A 22,880-nucleotide genomic window follows, 5' to 3' on the forward strand; every position below is an offset into this window, starting at 1 on the left:
CTAAGAACAGCCAAGGACTATTTTGGACCCAAGTTGAAAACCACTAAAGGCTTAAACCAGATGCCCGCATAGTAAAAATATACCCATGATCTTTCAGTCCTTGGAAAAGGAAGGAATTTGGAGAAAATGGGGAATGGGGAATGGAGACTATGGGGAAAACAGACAAATGTATTCCTGAAGCTAAAGATTTAGAGGATCCCTTTGAAAATCATCACTGGCTGAATTACCTGGTTCTTTCCCCCTACTAAGAAGATGTAATGTTAGTTAATGCAGTTCCACCAATATTTATTGAATAATACCATGTTCTAGGTGCTCTACAATGCAGGCTACGATGGTGAACAAAACGGACATGGTCCTTGGCCTTATAGAGCTTACATACTATGGAGGGAGATGACAACTAAACAAATAAATAATTACCAAGTCTCTATATGACATATTCTATAAAGAAGTTTATCATACTGTTGATTATAACAAAGCATTGGAAAAAAAACCTAAACATCCACCAACAGGAAACTGATTAAATGAATTATGGTAATCCATATCATGAAGTTACCTACTTGTAGCTCCCATTAGATTATAGACTGTTCCCTTAGGAACAAAGCCTTCAAAGGAGATACAATTTTTTTCCTAAGAAATTACATTGCTCATTTAACAAATACTAATTGAGTGCTGAACCTGTCCCAGGCACTGTGCTAGGCATTGAAGAAGGGAAGAATGACTGAATCCAGAGAATTCTACTCATCTGGAGTTTATAGCCTAGTGGGGTAAACAGACAATCATAATGACAATACAGTATGATAAGAATCAAAAGAAATAAGGGTTTCTGGCTTTTAGGTAACTAGAAGGAAAGTAGTGCTGTTCTACAGTAGGTATTCTACTAAGCACTAGGCTAAACAGGATGAATATGACATAGTTCCTCCCATCAAGGAGGTCACAGTGATATAAACAGGAGGCAGGGAAACACTAGGTAGAAAAGGGCAGGGTTCCTGGCAAGGGTTCCACCCTCAAGCCTGGACCCATGGCCTTAAATGAGAACTTCGCATCCCTGATTTCCCACCTGAATGCTGCCTTTTGACCCACCATGCCCCCTATCCTGTACCCACAAAAACTCCAAGCTCCACTGGCAGAGGAGCAGAGCAGTGTGGAAGAGAAGGAGAGAAGAGAAGAAGCTCTGAACATCAAGAGGAGAAGAGGCAGCTGGACATCAGAGACTAAGGTCAGAGAGAAGTTTGGCCAGGGACTGTCAGAGAGGAGTTTGGCTGGGACAGCTAAACTCCAGGGGAAGATTATCTTTCCACACCATCCCCTTTCCAGCTCCCCATCCTGCTGAGAGCCACTTCCACCACTCGATACAATCTCCACATTCACCATCCTTCAAGTTTGTGTGACCTGATTCTTCCTGGATGTTGGACAAGAACCTGGGTACCAAGAGGGTAGGGTGTAAAAGGCTGTCACCCTGATCCTCCACTGAGCTAGTTTAACTCTTAGCTGTCCATAGATGGCAAATGCTAAAAGAGTATTGCTTGTAACACACACCCTCTGGGGCTCCAGAGGTTGTGGGCAACCCCTAGATGCTGCCACAGGCTGGTATGGGGTTTGTTCCTCCTGGCACCCAAAGGCACTCACCCCAGCTCCTACACCTGCTCACCTGCATGCTCCCCCTCCTGCAAGGGGTTTGAGCATGGCAGCTGAGCCAACAAGCCATCCTGGTTGCAAGTCCCACGAGGCAGTCAAGGGAACCCTCCCACCTCAACGGTTAATACAGAAAACAAATTACACTATGATGGGACAATTGGACAATATCAAAACTAGGTTGCGGGAACCCAAAGGAAACAGACAGTCTTCAGAAAGGATTAGGGGAAGGAGAAAAGAGAAAGACACGTGGCTTAATTTTGTAGACAGTGGCATTCTGATTGCCCATCTGGATTCTCCAGCCTTTCTGTCCATTATGTGAGTTACTTAATTCCTCTCTGATATATTTCTTGACTGCTTATTAAACCAGAGTTAGATTCCAGTGCTTGCAACCAAAAATCCTGACCAACATATTCATCCAAAGCAGTTTTGTTAAAGAAACTTTGAATTTTTATATCTCAGTTAAATAATAAATAAGCCAATTGTGAAATGAAGAGGACTTGAGGTAAGCAATTTTTTTAAAGATTAGTTTGGAGACTGGACTGGACAAGGTCAAAGATTTTGAGGATGAGAATGCTTTAGTGAAACATATGACTGGGCACAGTGGTTCCCCCTCCTGTAATCCCAGCACTTTGGGAGGACGAGGTGAGCAGATTGCTTGAGACCAGGCATTCTAGAACAACCTGGGCAACATGGCAAGACCTTGTCTCTACAAAAACACAAAAATTAGTCAGGCATGGTGGCACGCACCAGTAGTCCCAGCTACTTGAGGGGTAGGGGGTGAGGCCAGAAGATCACTTGAGCCTAGGAGACGGAGGTTGTATGCAGTGAGCTGAGATCGTGCCTCTGCACTACAGCCTGGGTGTCAAAATGACACCCTGTCTCCAAAAAAAAAAAAAAAGAAGAAAGAAAGAAAAACATTTCCACTCAAAAACTCCTGCACAAATGTTCATGGCAGCATTATTCCTAATAGCCAAAGAGTGGAAACACTCCAAATGTCCATCATCTGAAGAATGGATAAACAAAATCTGATATATCTATGCAACTGAATATTATTCAGCCAAAAAGAAATGAGGTAGTAATACACGCTACAACATGGATGAACCTTAAAAACATTATGCTAAGTGAAATAAGCTACACACCAAAGTTCACATATTGTATGATTCCATTTATATGTAATGCCCAGAATAGGCTAATCTACAGAGACAGAAAGTAGAATAGAGGTTTCCAGGGTCTAAGAAGAGAGGAAATGGAGCGTGCCTGCTGGTAAGTATGGAGTTTGTTTTTGGAGTGGTGAAAATATCCTGGAATTGGATAATGGTGATGATTGCACAACCTTGAGAATATACTCAAGTTTTGTTTTTGTTTTTGTTTTTGAGACAGAGTCTTGCTCTATCACCTAAGCTGGAATGCAGTGGCACGATCTTGGCTTACTGCAACTTCCGCCTCCCAGATTCAAGCGATTCTCTTGCCTCAGCCTGCGGAATAGCTGGAATTACAGGCTCGTGCCACCATGCCCAGCTAATGTTTGTATTTTCAGTAGGGATGGGGTTTCACCATGTTGGCCAGGCTGGTCTCAAACTCTTGATCTCAAGTGATTCACTTGCCTTGGTCTCCCAAAGTGCTGGGATTACAGGCATGAGTCACCATGCCCAGCCAGAGAATATACCCTAAAAACACTGAATTGTATACTTTAAGAGAATGAATTTTATGCTGTGTGACTCTCAATATTTAAAAGGTTTTTAAAAAAAGAAAAAAGAAATGAAAGTTCCCCGCACACTGGACCCCACTGTGGCTCACCTTTTTACCTGAAGGCGCAATTCAGTACAGTCCTCTGATAACTGGCTGTTAGTTTCTTCCAGGGTTTCTAAAGCCAACTTAAACTTATTATTTTCTTCCTCAAGTTTTCTTTTGTTGAAATGAAGGTCTGCTACGTAGGCAATCAAATCAGACACCTCTCTGCAAGTAAAAGAATAGATGAGAATAACCTTCACATCACTAATTCCTTCTAATAAAATAAGGTATACGGTTAAACAAACCAAACTTTGATATTCTGGTGAGTTTTTTTTTTAACTTTACCCTCATCTGTCATCATAAACATAATTAATGTATATAATAAATAGCTATTCAGATTTTATTACAATAGCATCAAAGATGTTTCCCAAAATTTCCAAGTAGCCATCATTTGCCAGATGTAAAATCAACTTCTACAGTTTTTGTTGATTCTTTTCCTCTTCACTCTCAACATTTGTCTTCTAAACGAAGAGTTCCTATTTCTGCCTGGAATATGAGAGATCCTGAAATAAATGGACACAATATTCATTTTTTTTTTTTCATTTTTTGAGACAGAGTCTTGCTCTGTCGCCCAAGATGGAGTGCAGTGGCACGATCCTCCGCCTCCCAAGTTCAAGCAATTCTCCTGCCTCAGCCTCCAGAGTAGCTGGGACTACAGGCATGCACCACCATGCCCAGCTAATTTTTGTACTTTTAGTAGAGATGGGGTTTCACCATGTTGGCCAGGCTGGTCTTGAACTCCTGATCTCAAGTGATCTGCCCGCTTCAGCCTCCCAAAGTGCTGGGATTACAGGCATGAGCCTCTGTGCCCAGCCTATATTCTTTCAGCGAAGGGATCTCGGCAGGTTTACCTAGGAAACAGTTCCTAGAGTCTTATCATTGTAGTCTGAAGGTCACAATTCAGTACTCATCTTTCCTAATGTTTTGTATAACTTGTCAATGTTTATGAGCATCATTTGCCATGATATCAGTTCACAAATCCTTTAAGACTCTGGACTGTGTGTTTCATGGAGCCCCAGGTCTCTTTTTCTTTTTTGCTATCTTATCCTGGGGCTCAGGTTGAGAACATAGTTCCCACTCCACTTTTCTTTTTTTTTTTGAGATGGAGTCTCGCTCTGTCACCCAGGCTAGAGCACAATGGCACGATATTAGCTCACTGCAATCTCCACCTCCCAGGTTCAAGCCATTCTCGTGTCTCAGCCTCCCAAGTAGCTGGGATTATGGGCACGTGCCACCATGCCCGGCTAATTTTTGTATTTTTGGTAGAGACAGCATTTCACCATGTGGGCCAGGCTGGTCTCAAACTTCTGACTTCAAGTGATCCATCCGCCTCGGCCTCCCCAAGTGCTGGGATTACAGGCGTGAGGCACCGCGCCCAGCCCACACCACTTTTCTTTACGGATAAATCTGAAGTGGCAAAGATAAAATAAGGGAGAGGCAGAATCACTCTCCTTAATACCCAAAACTTACACATGTCGTGGAAAACAGCTTTTCTCATTCATGCCTAAAAGATTCTACTAAAGAAGTGCTTTAAAATAATTTCCAAAAGAGTGTAAGGTCAATATCATAACCCTACTTCAGGTGGAAATTTTCCCTACAGAAAGCACAGGAAATTAATGAGGGAGAAGGGTTTCATGAGAGAGCAAGTGATTTTGGATTACTAGTCATACGAGAATTTGTGTTCCTAGTGAAACTGTTTCTAATGCAGGCATTATTAGAATCAGTGAAGAATTTAAAATCAGTTATGCTAGCTCTACTGCAAAAAAAGAGCAAAGTGACTTCATTGTAACTGAAATACGTAGATTTATGAAATAAACAAGAAAAATGAAGTTGAAACACTTGCGAAAGCAGAGTAAGAAGGCTTACAAGACTCCTTTAGATGTTTCTCCTCCCAAAGCCTCGAAGCTCCCCGATGTAGAATCTGTTATATCTGTGCTCATCTTCACTGAAACACATACAAGAGTTTTATGAAAAAAAATCATTTTCTCCAAACCGTAAGAAAACAGAACAATCCTGAAGAAACACATACATACTTGTTCCATCTGATTTTATGCCATCCTGTTCACAAACAGAATCATCGATGATGCTGCTTAATCTATGATTCACTCCTTCCCTGTAGCCAAAAAAAAAAAAACAAAAAAAACAAAAAAACCAGTGAGCTAGGATTCTTTGCCTGACCAAGTTTTGTCCTTTTTTTTTTTTTTTTTTTCAGATTTATGCTCTGTACTTTCCTTTTTAGGTAATTCCTTCTGAGTTAAAAAAATACATATTCATTCAACAACTATTTGGAGCTCAATACTATGCTAGGTACTTAGAGTGATAGAAAATAGTTTGTGTTCCTAGTGAAACTGTTTCTAATGTAGGTGGTACATTAGGCATTACCTCCATCATCCATACACTTTTACCTAATATGAAAAAGAAAACTCACAGGCAGCGTATGATTAGGAGATGTGGGGTCTCGGTGGATTAGGAAATAGACATAGGTTGGACTGGTAAGTGGAGACTTGTGGAGGCTGCAAGATCATGGGGCTTAAGAGACTGAGAAGGAAATACACGAACAACGAATACTTTGGGATACATTGACAGGGATACATTTTCCCTTTCTCATGGAGAATCAAATAGAACCTCGACTAATTTTACTTTGGGCATTTTACTTCTGGAATCTGGGAAAGCCTCGGTACAGGCTGTGTAGCACACACACTCTAGCTTGAACTGCAAAATAAACATATTAACATTTCAACCATTTCCTTTCAGAGTCCTATATTATAATTTAAGTTTTGTTACTTAACCTAAGCACCAAATCCTCAAGCTTCTCTCTGGAATAGCCACAAAATTCAACAAATATATGTTTACATCTCATTGTTTGTCATTGTGAGATGTCTGTCACATGTTGGAGGAATGAAAGAACTCACACAGAGTTCTGACTATTCTCGTGTTCACACCCATCGCCATTTCTGAGTTTCTGCTCTTATCTTCTGTATTTCTAGCCTCCATGTTTTTTCCTTTACACTTGTTATAAAAATGTTTTTTCTTTTGTCTTCATGCTGTTTTATAATTATTAATATTTTTATTATACAAACTTACATATTTTGGAAATATTAAATTCTTAAGAAAACAAAAAATTAGGCCGGGCATGGTGGCTCACGCCTGTAATCCCAGCACTTTGGGAGGCAGAGGAGGGCAGATCACGAGGTCAGGAGATCGAGACCATCCTGGCTAACATGGTGAAACCCCGTCTCTACTAAAAAATATAAAAAATTAGCTGGGCATGGTGGCAGGAGCCTGTAGTCCCAGCTACTCGGGAGGCTGAGGCAGGAGAATGGCATGAACCCTGGAGGCGGAGCTTGCAGTGAGCCGAGATTGCGCCACTGCACTCCAGCCTGGGCAACAGAGCGAGACTCTGTCTCAAAAAAAAGAAAAAGAAAACAAAAAATTAAAACCATTATGCAAAAATAATCGTTTTGGCATAAATTCTTTCTAATATTTTCCTATGCATATTTTTATTTCTTCCAAAAATGGGATTATACTACATGAATAGATCTATGACCTATTTATTTGAAGTAATTACATATTAATTTCTCTTATCAAATATTATTACTTTAAATGACTAGTATTCTAGTGTATGGAAGCACTATAATTTGTCCAATTGTCTCTTTTTAAATATCTAGATTGCTTGTATTTATCACTGTCATAAACTACCTTCTACCTTCTATATTAGCATTTACAATTAATTATCTTTCTTATCTTTCTTAAAGTTACATTACTTCTCAAAGGGCCTGCCTTTTGTCTTTTGTTTTTGTTTTGGAGACAGGGCCTTGCTCTCTTGCCCAGGCTGAAGTGTAGTGGCTCTGTCACAGCTTACTGCAGCCTCAAACTCCTGGGCTCAAGCAATCCTCCTGCTTCAGCCTCACAAGTAGCCTGGACTACAGGCGCATGCCACCACTCCTGGCTAATTTTAAAATTTTTTTGTAGAGACAGAATCTTGCTAAGTTGCCCAGACTGGTCTCAAACTCCTGGCCTCAGGTGATCCTCCCGCCTTGGCCTTCCAAAGTGCTGGGATTACAGGCACGAGCCACCACACCTGGCCAAGACTGCATATTTTTAAGGGCCTGATACACATTCCTAAATTGCTCTTAAAAAAGCTATGCTAACTTGCACTACTACCAATAATATATGGGAGGGCTTATTTCTCCACCCTTTTCACAGTCCACCACATGGGCTAGAGTCATTTTTAAAAAATCTTTGTTAAACTCATGGGTAAAAATGTTATATCTGTATTTGCAGTTTTTGATTACACTAACATTACTTATTTCTATATATTTATCTTGACTTCACGAATAACCTGTGTATGGCATGCAACATTTCAGTCATATTTTCTTAAGTTATCTATACATCCTAATCCTACCAGAAATCTGGTAAGTTTTTCCATTCCTTGGGCTTGACATTTTCTCTTTTTTTGAGATGGAGTCTCACTCTGTTGCCTAGGCTAGAGTGCTATGGCACAATCTCGGCTCACTTCAACCTCCACCTCCCGGGTTCAAGCAATTCTCCTGCCTCAGCCTCCCAAGTGACTGGGATCACAGGCATGCACTACCATGCCCAGCTAATTTTTGTATTTTTAGTAGAGACAGGGTTTCACCATGTTGGCCTGGCTGGTCTCCAACTGCCAACCTCAGCTGTTCCACCTGCCTCAGCCTGCCAAAATGCTGGGATTACAGGTGTGAGCCATCGCGCCCAGTCAACATTTTCTTTAAGCAAATCCTAGCATGCATCAGCAGATAGCTGAAGATTGGTGGCTGAATAGGAGGCATAGGAATTAGGTTTCTTGGCCAGGTGCAGTGGGTGGCTCACACCTGTAATCCCAGCACTTTGGGAGGCCGAGGTGGGCAGATCAGCTGAGATCAGGAGTTCGAGACCAGCCTGGACAACATGGTGAAACCCCTTCTCTACTAAAAATACAAGCACTAGCCAGGCATGGTGGCACACACCTGTGATTCCAGCTACTCTGGAGGGTGTGGCGGGAGAATTGCTTGAACCCGGGAGGCAGCGGTTGCAGTGAGCAGAGATTCCATCACTGTATTCCAGCCTGGGCAACAGAGTGAAACTCCGTCTCAGAAAAATAAAAAGGAATTCGCTTTCTGTGGAAGAAGACACACATCTCCAGCATCTGCCAAGGGCACCTGAGATCATGGGGTGCCCTTCTCCTCCTTTACTTTTTTCTTTTTTCTATTCTACTATTCTTTCTTGTTCCCCTTAGCCTCCCTATATTCTAGGATTCCAAATTACATTCACTGACTAGCCCCACTGCCCTTAAAAGGGAGTCTATTATTGAATTTAAATACATTTGGAGATTTGATAGTATCAATAATTCACCTGACTCGTATGTCAGCTCAATTCTCTGTGAGAATATCACATGTGCTCCCCACTAATCACAAGAAATGAATGACACCAGTGGTTCCCAAAGCATGTCCAGCCCACTCCCAGCATCAATATCATCGGAAACTTGTTAGAATGTAAATTATCAGGCTTCACCCCAGATCTGCTGAATCATGATGGTGGGGCCCCAGCAATCGGGTTTAACATCATTCAGGTGATTCTAATGCATGCTAAAGCACTGGACGATAGTATTTCCATCAACACAGGAAACAGTGATTAGCATAATTATAATCAATTGTTAAAATAGAACCTTAAACTGCATCCCACTAGGACTCTGATTACCATTTGTTTCCACAGTAAGCCATCCAGTCTTTCATCATGGCCTGGAAAGTTTCCAGGTCCACATGTGGGTCTCTCTTCTCAGGATCAAGCATGTTCCACAATTGCTCAAGGCCACTGTCTTCAGAATTTTGGCTAGTTGTTTGTCTCAGGAAATTGATTATTTTGGCCACTCCGACTGAGCCTTTGGAAAAAGAAGAGCAGATCAGTTCTGAAAGACAGAAAAGTTATATTTTTAACAAGTGAAGCCCCTATCTCTTTAATGTTTCCTGATCCTAGAAACATGATATATAACCCTGGCAGTCCTGTGGAGCTGGCATGGTATATTGTAAAGAACACTGGCCTTGGGCTAAAGTCTAATGGACCTAGTGTCAAATCTTGGCTCTGAAGATTACCAGCTGTGTAGCTTTGGGACTATTAACCTCTCTGAACCTGTTTCTTTATCTGAGATGGGGACGATGATACCTATCACACAGAGTTGCAAGGTTTAAATATTGATGATATACGTAATCAATAATTTCTCGTGGGAGGTGACCAAAATGACATTACACTTTTTCCTTTCAGTTCCTTGAAAAGCCTTCAATGAAGGAAGTTTTTTTCTCTGCTTTAGTTAAAATTTCAATCTCAAGTGAAAATTTCTACTTTTTAGGGGGTGGAGGAGGCATTTTTAGACAGTCATCCCTACTATCACATGCAGAAAAGAAAATCATCCAAACTATGTTAGTCATTGACACACCAATCTTTTTTAAACATAAGACTATTCTTTTACTCCCATCAAAGGCCTGCCTTGGGCTGGCTACTTGCAAAGGAGAGGGAAAAATTAAGTAGAAGTTTGAGAGGGCAGATGCCACAGAGAAGGTTCTTCCCTTAAGGAAATAAGGATAGACCATGACATCAGAAAAAAAAAAGTCTCTTAATTAGAAGGAGGAGATACTCATAAAGGAGGCTGAATAACTTCAAGTTTTTAATAACTTTAACATGATTTAAACTTAACATGTCATTTAGATGTGACAGTATTAGAAAGAGAAATAAAATGACTAATACAGTTATTTAGAGAGAGAACTGGTTTTTTTTGTTTGTTTTTTGAGACAGGGTCTTGCTATGTTGCTCAGCTGGAATGCTCCTGGTTCACTGCAACCTCAATCTCTTGGGCTTAAGCAATCCTCCCACCTCAGCCTCCCTAGTAGCTGGGACTACAGGCATGTGCCACCACACCCAGCTAATTTTTGTATTTTTTGTACAGATGGGATTCCACCATGTTGCCCAGGCTGGTCTTGAACTTCTGGACTTAAGGGATCCACCTGCCTGGGCCTCCCAAAGTGCTGAGATTACAGGTGTGAGTCACTGTACCCAGCAGAGAATTGCATTATTTTATTTGTAGAAGAACTGGAAAGCAAGCTGGAAAGCCAGCAATAATCATTTATCATATTTTCCTCCACTGAAACTCTAAGCCCTCTGTCATATCAAAACTAGAAAGGCCTCCTGTAATGGTTAATTTCATGTATCAATGGGTACCTACATATTTGGCTATACATTATTTTGGGTCTCTCTCTGAGGGTATTTTTGGATGATATTAACATTTAAATCTGTAGACCAAGTAAAGCAGATTGTCCATCTAGTGCAGGTGGGCCTCATCCAACCAGTTGAAGGCCTGAATAGAACAAACAAGCTGACCTTCTCCCAGGTAACAGAGAATCTCTCCTGCCTGCCTTCTTTCCAACTAGGACATTGATTTTTTTTTTTTTTTTCCTGCTTCTAGACTTGAATTGAAATGTTGGCTCTTCCTTGCTTCAAGCCTGCTGGCTGGCTTTTGGATGGGAACTGCACCAGCAGCTCTCCTGGTTCTTAGACCTGTGGACTTGGAATGGGACTAAACTGTTGGATCTACTGAATCCCTGGCTTGCTGACATCCTGCAGATCTTGGGACTTGCCCGTCTCCATGATCGCATGACCCAATTCCTTATAATAAGTCTCTTTAGCTAGCTAGATTAAACTGACAGATACAAATATACATATCTCTTCCCACCAGAGAGCCCTGGCTAATACACATCCCATTTCCCATCAGTGAAGCTTTCTTATTTTCTTCAGAGAATTAATTTCTTAAATCCTGTCCAAGCAGAGAAGCTCTCTGGGAACAAATAAGCCCCACTCATCCTAAGGAAATAAATAAGGGTACATGCAAATATTTTGCTACAAGTGTTCAATACAGTGATTTTATATGTAAAATATTTATTATAGTTTTGGGATTTTTTGAGACAGAGTCTCACTCTGTTGCCCAGGCTAGAATGCAGTGGCATGATCATAGCTCATTGCAGCCTCAGCCTCCTTGGCTCAAGGCATCCTCCCACCTCAGCCTCCTGAGTAGCTGGGATTACAGGCATGTGCCACCATGCCTAGCTAATTTTTAAAATATTTTTTGTAGAGACAGGGTCTTGCTAGGTTGTCCAGGCTGGTCTTGAACTCCTGGCCTCAAGTGATCTTCCCACCTTGGTCTCCAAAATTGCTGGGATTACAGGCATGAGCTACCATGTCTGGCATATTATAATTTTTAAAGCAGAAAAAATTAATATCCAATTGACATGGATTGGTTAAACATGTTACATCAAAAATGGTATAGCATACGAAGAAAATTTTTTGATGCAGACAGGTACTCAAATTATTAAATGAGAAAAAGCAGATTATAAAACAAGTTTGAAAACATTCTCACACATACTAGAGAATACATTAGTATATCACTTTTTTAAAAAAAAAGGATGACCAAGAAAACACCTTACACTATCTTTAACAATTATGTTGCTCAGCTAATTTTTCTTTTATTTTGAGATGGAGTTTCGCTTTGTCTCCCAGGTTGGAGTGCAGTGGCACCATCTCAGCTCACTGCAGCCTCCAACTCCTGAGTTCAAACGCTTCTTGTGCCTCAGCCTCCCTAGTAGCTGGGATTACAAGCGTGTGCCACCACGCCTGGGTAATTTTTATATTTTTAGTAGAGGTGGGGTTTCACCATGTTGGCTAGGCTGGTCTCAAACTCCTGGCTTCAAGTGATCTGCCCACCTCAGCCTCCCAAAGTGCTGGGATTACAGGCTTGAAGCACTGCACCCAGCCTAAATTTTTCTATTTTTAGTGGAGACATGGTTTCACCATGTTTCCCAGGGTGGTCTCAAACTCCTGGGCTCAAGCAGAGCCTCCACCTTGGCCTCCTAAAGTGCTGGGATTACAGGTATGAGCCACCCCACCCAGCCCCAATTTAGTATTTTTAAAACTGGTAGGTAAAGAGAATCAATCAAGCTTTTATCCTGCCTCTCTCCTTTAGGACACCAGTATAGCAAAATAGTTCATAACGCGGAATAGAGTTTCTCATTATAGATGTATTTCAGGTGATACATTAGGAAGGAATGATAGAATATTACCATTTGCAACATCTAATGAAAATATAGGTCTAGGCCTTCATCATCAATAGTTGCCTTCTGTTGAAAACACATAACACCATCTATGTATTTAGGTTGATGCAAAAGTAGTTGTGGTTTTTGCCATTACTCTCAATGGTTAAAAACTGCAGTCACATTTGTACCAACCTATTAGAATTCTTGCCCCCATAAAATAAAAAAAAATAAAATAAAAACCCTCAAACTTTTATCTGATTATATTTCTAAACATAGGAGACAGAGAAACAGCTTGTGTTCCTACAGATACACAATCACCAAATTTCAGATTGTGGTAAACTATGAAATAAAAGAATGGGCTGGGTGCAGTGGCTCACACCTGTAATCCCAACACTTTGGGAAGCCGAGGTGAGTGGATCACCTGAGGTCAGGAGTTTGAGACTAGCCTGGCCAACATGGTGAAACCCCATTTCTACTAAAAATACAAAAATTAGCTGGGTGTAGTGGTGGGCGCCTGTAATCCCAGCTACTTGAGAGGCTGAGGCAGGAGAATCATTTGAACCCGGGTGGCAGAGGTTGCAGCGAGCCAAGATCACATCACTGCACTCCGGCCTAGGCGACAAGAGTGAGACTCTGTCTCAATCAATCAATGGATGGGTTTCTTTAACAGACAACAAAATGCAAAAAACAGATGGAAAGCGAAACACAGAGATAAGACAGACAACAAACTGCAATGAACAAACCTTTCTTGTATATTGGCTTGAACAGTAAAACTGTTTAAGAAAAAAAGGATATGTATCTATCACACAAATGAGAAATTTTGACTACTAACAAGACATTTGATAATATTAGAAAAGTATATTACTTTTAAAATCATGATAATGGCATTGTAGTTGTGTTTTAAATTAGTCAATTATCTTTAAAAATATGTACTGAAATATTTGTTGATGAAATACTATGATCTCTGCGATTTGCCTCAAAATAATCCAGAGTAGAGGAGAGGAAAATGAGCAGGGTTAGAAATGAGACATAATTGGTTATGACAAATACATAAGGATTCATCATAGAATTCTACCTCTGTATATGTTTGAAATGTTCTATAACAAACAATTATGAATTCAAATAAAACAAAACCATATTGACAGGAATTGTGGAAAGATATACAACAAGTCACTAACAATGGTTACTCAGGGAAACAGGATTACCAATTTTTTTTCCTTCTTTTTGCTTGTCAGTATATTATTAATTTTATTACAAATGAGCATGAATCATTTATATACTTAAAATTACTTGTGGAATTTTTTTTCTCTCAACTTTTAGGTTCAGGGGGTGTATGTGCAGGTTTGCTACATGAGTAAATTGCGTGTTGCTGAGGTTTAGTGTACAAATGATCCCATCACCCACATATTGAGCATAACACGTGACTGGTAGTTTTTCAGCCCATGCCTCCCTGCTCAAGTAGTCCCCATATCTATTGTTCCCATCTTTGTTTCCATGTATATACAATGTCTAACTCCCACTTAAAATTGAGAACATGCAGTGTTTGGTTTTCTGTTCCTGCATTAGTTTGCTTAGGATAATAGCCTCCAGCTGCATCCATGTTGCAGTAAAGGACATGATCTTGTTTGTTTTTTTGGCTGCATAGTATTCCATGGTGTGTAGGTACCACATTTTATTTATCCAGTCTTCTGTTCATGGGCATTTGGGTTGATTCTGTGTCTTTTCTATTGTGAACAGTGCTGTGATGAACATATAAGTGCATATGTCTTTCAGGTAGAATGATTTACATTCCTTTGGGTACATACCCAGTGGGCAGATTGCTGGCTCAAATGGTAGCTCTAAATTCTTTGAGGAATCTCCACACTGCTGTCCACAGTGGCTGAACTAATTTATATTCCCACCAGCAATGTGTAAGTGTTCTCTTTTCTCGATAACCTCACCGACATCTGCTGGTTTTTGACTTTTTAATAGTACCCATTCTGACTGGTGTGAGATGGTATCTCATTGCAGTTTTGATTTGCATTTCTCTAATAATTAGTAATGATGAGTATTTTTTCATATATTTGTTGGCTGCATGTACGTCTTCTTTTGAGAAGTGTCTGTTCATGTCCTTTGCCCACTTTTTAATGAAGTTATTTTTTTGTTTGTTGAATTGTTTAAGTTTCTTACAGAGTCTGGATGTTAGACTTTTGTCACATGCATGGTTTGTGAATATCTTCTACCTCTCTGTAGATTGTTTGTTTACTCTGTTGACAGTTTCTTTTGCTGTGCAGAGGTTCTTTAATTAGGTCCCACTTGTCAATTTTTTTTTTGTTGCAATTGCTTTTGGGAACTTATTAATAAATTTTTTGCCAAGGCCAATGTCCAGAATGGTATTTCCTAGGGTTTTTGCAGTTTTAGGTCTGGAAATTTTTTTAAAAACACATCTCAAAAATAAAAATTAAAGAAAAACAGAAGTGAAAGCCCAAAATTAACTAAAAATTTTGTGTAGTGGTTTTACATATTTGAAAAGCACATTTCCTGTGGGGCACCACCTACAACATGTAAGTAGTTGCAATAAATAAAGATGGTAAGTCAGCTGATAAGCTCAAAAAGAATCATTCAAGTCACTGTTAAAATATGCTGATGCAAAACAGGTACAGGGAAATTATAACGAAATAACCAAGCCCTACAGAGCAAACCTTATTCCCAAATTAGGTGGCATCCATCACATATGTAGACGCAGACAATGAGACCCACACACAAATCATTTCCCTTTCTCTCACAATAGAAAGTTCAGATGACTTGGCGAGTCCTACCAAATGTTTAAACAGATAATTTTTAGCTTACCTTTCCGTTTGATGTCACATGCATTAAAAATACTTGTGAGTGCCTCTTCTTTACAGGCCCTGTTGATGCTGTATATTACATCTTCTTTACCATCATCAGCTTCTTGTTTCCATCCTATTAGAAGAAAAAGTTTGTAAATCCTGATGCTTTCTGTGCTATAATGATTAATTTTCCTTTTTTTGGTTTAACAAAGAAAACCTATCATAATAAACAGCCTTCCCCTTAGATATAGGGAAATATTCCCCTATATCTAAGTATTCCCATCATGACATTCTGTTTTGTTCTGGAAACAAACATAGTTAAAACAGAAAGGGAAAGATGGATGATTCCATCCAAAATTTAATAATGTAGATTTTTTTTTAGTTCAGGTATTCTAAAAGTAGATATGTTTATTGCTGTATTGGAAGGACAAACATTAAAAGATGAATATTTACCATCTTCATTCAGAGATAATTTTTTTACCACTGAATCCTGAGGATCAAAACACTTCAAGCTTTGAACAAAGGTGGAATCAAAGTCAAGTGTTAAGGTACTAAAATTATTTTCACTACAATAGTTATTCAAATCCCTGTTAGAGAAAAACTCTGCTTTTCTGATCTGTGACATCAAAGATGTATAATTCTTGTTGCTCTGTGACTTCGGCTTTGAGACGTTTTCAGAACTTGTGAGAATAACAGAGTATGTTGCAGTCTCAGGGGAGCTGAGGTGAGAGGTGGACGGGGTTCTTGGAGATATTATTTGAGGCGATGAAATGAAGGCATCGACTTCCTCAGAACTTGACCAATGAGAGTCAGGCATAGGAACACAAGCAGCAGTCATTTTCCTCAGTACCTCTTCAAAATCTTTCTTGGTGTTCGTCTGTGGGCTATCAAAACTGCTAGATTGGTATTTGATAATCTGCTGAATTGGATTTGAAATTGCTTCTCTCTTGTGGATGGCTCTGATCTTTCTACAAATGCTTTCCACTGGGTTATGCCGCTTCTCAGTTACCTTCCTTGGAGAGGACATTGTTGACTTTCCTCCTAGTATACAGATGAAGTGGCTAAAGTATAGGCAAAAGTAGACACATGTTTAAAAGTCAGTATTTTCCTAACAATAATTTAGCAATAGGCAATTTATTCCCAAATCAACTTTGGTGGGATCATGACAAGATGTTCAATTTCTCTAAGCAAATTTTCCATGCATTTAACTTTGGCCCCCAGATTTCAGGAAAATAACAGCTAACATGTATAAAGTATTTATCAAGTGCCAGGCATGGTACTAAGCTCTTCATACCCATCAACTCATTTCATCCTTAAAACAACTCTTTGAGATAAACGTTACTACTTTCTCCATTCTCTGACAGAAAGAGAATAAGCAACACACCCCAATAAATGCCACAGCTCAGATTCTAACCCAGGCAGTCCAGCTCCAGAGGCTAGATAACCACATTGCTTTTTATTTATAATAGGGCAGGTGACAATGATGCTAACAACTCTCATTTGAATACCTACCATTGGTATTGTACTGGTTGCCCTCTATTCAGAACTTAACTAAATATGCCCCATATTAGGTGTTTTATGTGTATTATGTCTAAATTTCACATAAACCCTATCAGTTGTGTGGAAATATCCTCCTTTTATAGATAAGGAAACTAAGAATCAAAGATGCCAAGTAATTTGCTAATGGTCCCATCTCTAAGATTTGAGTCAAAGAATGTCTGACTCCAGCATAGTTTTATTGCATAGCAAGATATATGACCTTTAAAAAAAAGGCATAATCTCACTTCTTATAGTAATTCAGAAATTTGGAAATACATTCAAAATTTTACCTAAACTAGTAAGATTTAAAATAATCTAGGCTGGGTGTGGTGGTGCGTGCCTGTAGTTCCAGCTACTCAGGAGGTGGGGGTGGGAGGGTCACTTGAGTATGGGAGGGCTTCAGTGAGCCATGAAGGTGTCACCACAGGTACTCCAGCCTGGGCAACAGAGGGATGGATGGATAGATTAGGTTAGATTAGATTAGATTAGATAGATATTTTTTAAATACTCTAGGCAAAAGGTTAAAATAGTTTCAATAGTTACAACAAATAGTTGAATAGTTATGGAATTACTGATTTCAAAAACTATGATTTCTTAGGACATTAGCAGAAATTTCCATGAATCTTTTTTTAATCCCTGAATAGAGAATGAACAATAATACAGAAATTTTAAAAGTACTGTAATTGGAAGGGGTATCTAGAATTACTGGGAAGAAGAAAATGCTCAAAATCCTCTGAATCTTACTTGATCTTCAATATGAGGACTACCAGTTCTAGCCAGTGTAGTTTCCACCAACAGAATCCTTTACCACTTAAGGTAATGACCATCTCTCAACCTTTACATTGTTTTCTGACAATACCCTTCTTTCCCTATATTCAAGAATGATCTCTTGGCTGGGCATGGTGGCTCACACCTGTAATCCCAACACTTTGGGGGGCTAAGGTGAGTGAATCACCTGAGGTCAGGAGTTCCAGACCAGCTTGGCCAACATGGTGAAACCCTATCTCTACTAAAAATACAAAAATTAGCTGGGCATGGTGGCAGGCGACTGTAATCCCAGCTACTCGGGAGGCTGAGGCAGGAGAATCGCTTCAACACTGGAGGCAGAGGTTGCAGTGAGCTGAGATCATGCCACGGCACTCTAGCGGGGGGGGGGGAACAGAGCAAGACTCTGTCCAAAAAAAAAAAGAAGAAGAATGATCTCTCAACGTGAAGTCTAAAATACACTCCTCTCTTGAAATTCTAGAATCAGTTTTTAATCATGGGACTCCATTCTTTCTGATCTCTCCTAGGATTTATAATTGTAACACACATTTTGTCATTTAATTCAATGTTGTCTTCTATTCTTGGATTGTTTCCAATGTGTGTGCATGCCTTCTCCTCAAAAATACTTTTTAATTCTTGTACTCAAAACCATGATGTGATTTTTTCTAGATACTCAATACATTATTGTTGGCACAACTGATAATCTACAATTATATATAAAGTATATAATTAGTGGGCTTATGGACTTATCCCCCAGCTGCTGTGATTGTTGGCTCCCAACTACTTTTCAGGATCACCTTTTCTGGAGAAATTCCCACCTTGAATAAATAAGAGCTGCTCAGTTGCTCCAGGGGGAAGGTAGAAGTGCAGCAGCAGTAATGACAGAAGAGGCTTCACCCTTGAACACAAAGCATTCCAAATCTACAGTTGACTGACTTGGCAGGAACATATCTGACTTCCCTATGTCGAGCAAAGAGCCTTATAAAACAGTAGTTAAGGCCAGGAACAATGGCCTGTAATCCCAGCACTTTGGGGGCTGAGGCGGGTGGATCACGAGGTCAGGAGTTCGAGACCAGCCTGACCAACATGATGAAACCCCGTCTCTACTAAAAATACAAAAATTAGCAGGGCATGGTTGGTACATGCCTGTAATCCCAGCTACTCAGGAGGCTGAGGCAGGAGAATTGCTTGAACCCAGGAGGCAGAGGTTGCAGTGAGCTGAGATCGTGCCACTGTACTCCAGCCTGGGTGACAGAGCGAGACTCTGTCTCAAAAAAAAAAAAAAAAAAAAAAAAAAAACAAAAACAGAAGAGTAGTTAAGTATCTGTCATTGTTCTCAATGTGAGTTGACCGTTTCTCCCTTATAGAACCAGAGAATTTAGGCACAGGTTGGACATGAGGCTAAAAGAGACCCCAGAACTGGAACCTCATGCTCCCAAATCCTGTCTCCTCCTGTCACTGAATGATGATGTGGTATGCTGTTCAAGCCATAACAAACAGTCTCACTTTGTAGGCATTTGTAACTGACCTAGATTAATGTTCCTAGCACATAAGGCACATGTTTCTACTTGCATTTCCAAGGCATTTTTTTCCTTTAACCATCTGTTTTCATTTGTTTATTTATTTTCGAGACAGGGTCTTGGTCTGTTACCCAGGCTGGAGTGCAGTGGTGCAATCATGGCTCACTGCAACCTCCAACTCCCCAGGCTCAAGCAATCCTCCTACCTAAGCCTCTCAAGTAGCTGGGACCACAGGTGTGCACCATCACGCTTAGCATTTTTTTTTTTTTTTGTATTTTTAGTAGAGACAGGGTTTCACCATGTTTCCCAGGCCTTCTTCTACTGTCTTCTAAACTTTCCTGACTTACCTAACTGAGCCCTGCTTCGTGGTTTATAAGCTAAACCTTATAAAGAGTGCACTGAAAACAATGACTCTTCATGAGCTACCAAAGCTGCATAAGATTAACTTGTTTTGCTTTTTCTAATATAGAGCAGAACATGGGTGGGAGTTTAATAAATAAGATGGGGCGATAAAGATTTCAAAATTTGTGCCATCTTCTCCATATGCAGCTTGGAAATATCTCCTGTCTCTTCTGTCTAAACCTCTTAACGTCTTTTTTAATTTTCAATCCTGGTAGAAAGGATTAGCTGCAATCTGCCAGAATACTTAAAAATACAAGCCCAACTTGCTTTGTACAGTAACTGCCTTTGAAAAGGCATTAAGTGAAAATTAAGAACTGAAAGTGAATTGTACTAGGAGAATCAGTTGCTTGGAGTCTCTCTCTTTTAAAAGGAATTTCCCTCTTAGCGATCTTAGCTGATTATTTACTACATAAAGATAGTACACTTGTAGATAACCCAATGGCAAGAACTGCTTCTTTTGCTTTCAAGTTCTATGAAACTCAGTTGCATTTTCCATGGTTTTTAAAATTATTTTTAATTTTGTAGAGACTGGGTCTCTGTTACCCAGGCTGTAGAGCCGTGGCTATTCACAGGTGTGATCATAGCACATCACGGCCTCAAACTCCTAGGTTCAAGTGATCCTCCTGCCTCAGCCTCCCAAGTAGCTGGGATTACCACACCTGGCTCAGTTTGTATACTTTTAATTAAAATACATTTTTTTTTGAGATGGTGCCCCCTCTGTCACCCAGGCTGGAGTGCAGTGGCACAATCTTGGCTCACTGGAACCTCCACCTCCCAGGCTCAGGTGATCCTCCCACCTCAGCTTCCTCAATAGCTAGGATCACAGGCACATGCCACTATGCCCAGCTAACCTTTTGTATTTTTGGTAGAGATGGGGTTTCCTCATGTTGTCCAGGCTGGTCACAAACTCCTGAGTTAAAGTAATCTACCCAACACAGCCTCCCAAAGTGCTGGAATTACTGGTGTGAGCCAATGTATCTAATATATTAAAGTAGATTTAATATCCATCCCTTTAGGCAGCCAACCAATATTTATTGAATTCCTGCTAAGTGCTAAGCCCTGTGCAAATATTGGGGATACAATGATGAAGAAAACAGTATCCTGAAACTCGTAGTCTGTGGAAGATACACCTATGAACAAGTAAGCCACTAGAGCTATTAGGTTAAATTTAGGAAGCCCAATAAAATTTTAATCTGAGATAAACAATGACTAATTATTTAGTGTAAGTATGCCCCCAAATGTTGCACAGAACATAGTTATACTGGAAAATTATTTGTTGTTTATTTGAAATTCAAATTTCACTGGCTGTCTTGTATTTTTTTTTTTTTTTAGCTAAATCTGACAACCTGAAAAATGTCAAATAAATAATTACATAGTCAGGAGCCATGAGAACCTATAATAGGAAATTATCCCAGCTTGGGAGTGAGGCTAGGGAAAAATTTAGGAGCATCTATTATGTGGCTATTATATGCACTGCACAGAATGTTATACATATTGTTTGCTATTTCTAGGGTTATAAACAGAAAATTAAGAAGTGGAACTATAAATCTGTTAGAGGAATTTCCACTTGGATTCATGTGAGCTAAATGTAATGTAAAATGATGTTAGAGATTATCGATACTGCTTATGTTGCTAATCTTTTTTATTCCTCCTATTGATTGAACTATGCTTCATTGCTCTGGCTTATAGATTCTGAGTCCTATTATTATTATTGCCTCAATTATCTTGTTCCATACAGTCAAAGCTCTTGAATCAACACTTTTCAACCATCTGCCCGATCCAAAACTATAAAGCAACAAGTAAAATCCTCTAACACATGGCAACATCTGTAAAACAAGTCCGATTTGATTCTTACCTAAAGTTATTCGTTATATATTTGATTTTCACCACCGGTGTAACTGCAGACTTCAACATCAACCTCTAAGACATCCATACTCTTTGGGACTTATAGAAATCTACATTTGTTCTGACTTCAATGAGTTAATCTACTATGTATGTGCAACGTAGACAATATTTCTTATTCTTTAGGAATGTATATGTAAACAACATGACATAATTTGTGTTTATCAACATCTATATTATTCAATCACTAAGAAAGTTGCATTTTATTGCAAAGAATGGCATATGATGTATACAGAGGTACAAAAGCAGCATCCTGGAAAAAGCTGGCAGATTTCAGGGTGATTCAAAAGGCTCTCTAGAAAGCTTTCTGAATCAAATTCTAACTCCAAACAGATTATGTAAACAATGTAATTATCTTTCCTGTTTTTTTCTTTAAAATGTTTTCCTCCCTTTACTGAAGTTATTTATTGAGCATTGAACTTCCAAACCTTAGATCAGGCAGGCTGATTTTTAAAATCATTCAAAACTTGATTAGGAAAGCCAGTCAATCATTCATGATTCATCTATGTGAGATCCTATTGGTAATTAATGCAAAATCCTTAATATATGTAAAAAAAAAATTTAAGTATGTGTGTAGATAGACAAGAGATTCCTTTTGCCAAAACAACCCTTCACTAATGATTAGATGCCACTAAACTCTTCGTCAAAACCTAAGAAGAAACATCTGTTCACCGAGACATTCCCAGGAAACCCATCTTTAGTGAGCTCAGTGGGAGGGCAGAGCATGGTTTTCTGCTTAACCAGTGAATTTTATATCTGCCAAATTAAACTGTTTTCATTCTCTTTGTGACTACTATTTTATGTGATAAAATAATAACACTTCTTCCTGCCGTTTCTAGGATAGATGATAGCAGCTGTTAATCACATGATTTGCAAACCACAAGTACCAGATTTAGTAAATGCTCAGCAAGTCTGTCATCCGCAACCTTTCTGATTATTAATAAATGCAAGCTGGTATAGGCTAGAACCTTTCCTCCCACCATTCAGTTAACCTTGTTATATTAAGCTTCTTGGCTGGGTCACACCAAGCTTACTATAAACATCTCTTATTGGAACAATTCCTAAAATAGCAGAGTGACACATGCTTCTGAAAACTGTTCTTCTGTCTCACTTCTTGTTATATGAAGTCTGGTTTTCTTCTCAGAGAACAAGAGAAGACCTACAATAAATCTCTAGCTTCAAGAATTCAGGTGCCTCCAAGGTTCTTACGGTCTATAAAACTACATCACCGCGTTTCACTAACACACGTTCCAAACGACCAAGCCTGAAAATGACAGGGCTAATTTAAATTTCCAAAAGCTCCACTGAAAACAATTTGAGATTTGCCTGTGGTGACAGCAACATATCTGGGGAATCTCACTTTATCACTCTCAGCTACCCATCTTTTTCCCCTATTTGTAGAGTGTTTTTCTTTTCAGATT

General features: G+C 39.5%; 1 protein-coding gene across 1 annotated transcript in view; it reads right to left on the reverse strand.

The window, feature by feature from the left end:
* Window positions 1–22,880, reverse strand: part of IRAG2 (inositol 1,4,5-triphosphate receptor associated 2) — a 111,270-nt gene that overhangs the window by 88,135 nt on the left and 255 nt on the right. Inside the window, exons 2-7 of the mRNA XM_055095843.3 lie at window positions 15,785–16,392; window positions 15,351–15,464; window positions 9,145–9,325; window positions 5,460–5,539; window positions 5,293–5,371; window positions 3,433–3,591 (exon numbers count right to left, since the gene is read on the reverse strand). Coding sequence (XP_054951818.1) covers window positions 3,433–3,591; window positions 5,293–5,371; window positions 5,460–5,539; window positions 9,145–9,325; window positions 15,351–15,464; window positions 15,785–16,358 — 1,187 coding nt within the window. The 5' untranslated portion in view covers window positions 16,359–16,392. The remainder of the gene's footprint in view (window positions 1–3,432; window positions 3,592–5,292; window positions 5,372–5,459; window positions 5,540–9,144; window positions 9,326–15,350; window positions 15,465–15,784; window positions 16,393–22,880) is intronic.

Source organism: Pan paniscus, chromosome 10, assembly GCF_029289425.2.
Source record: "Pan paniscus chromosome 10, NHGRI_mPanPan1-v2.0_pri, whole genome shotgun sequence".
Taxonomy (NCBI): Eukaryota; Metazoa; Chordata; class Mammalia; order Primates; family Hominidae; genus Pan; species Pan paniscus.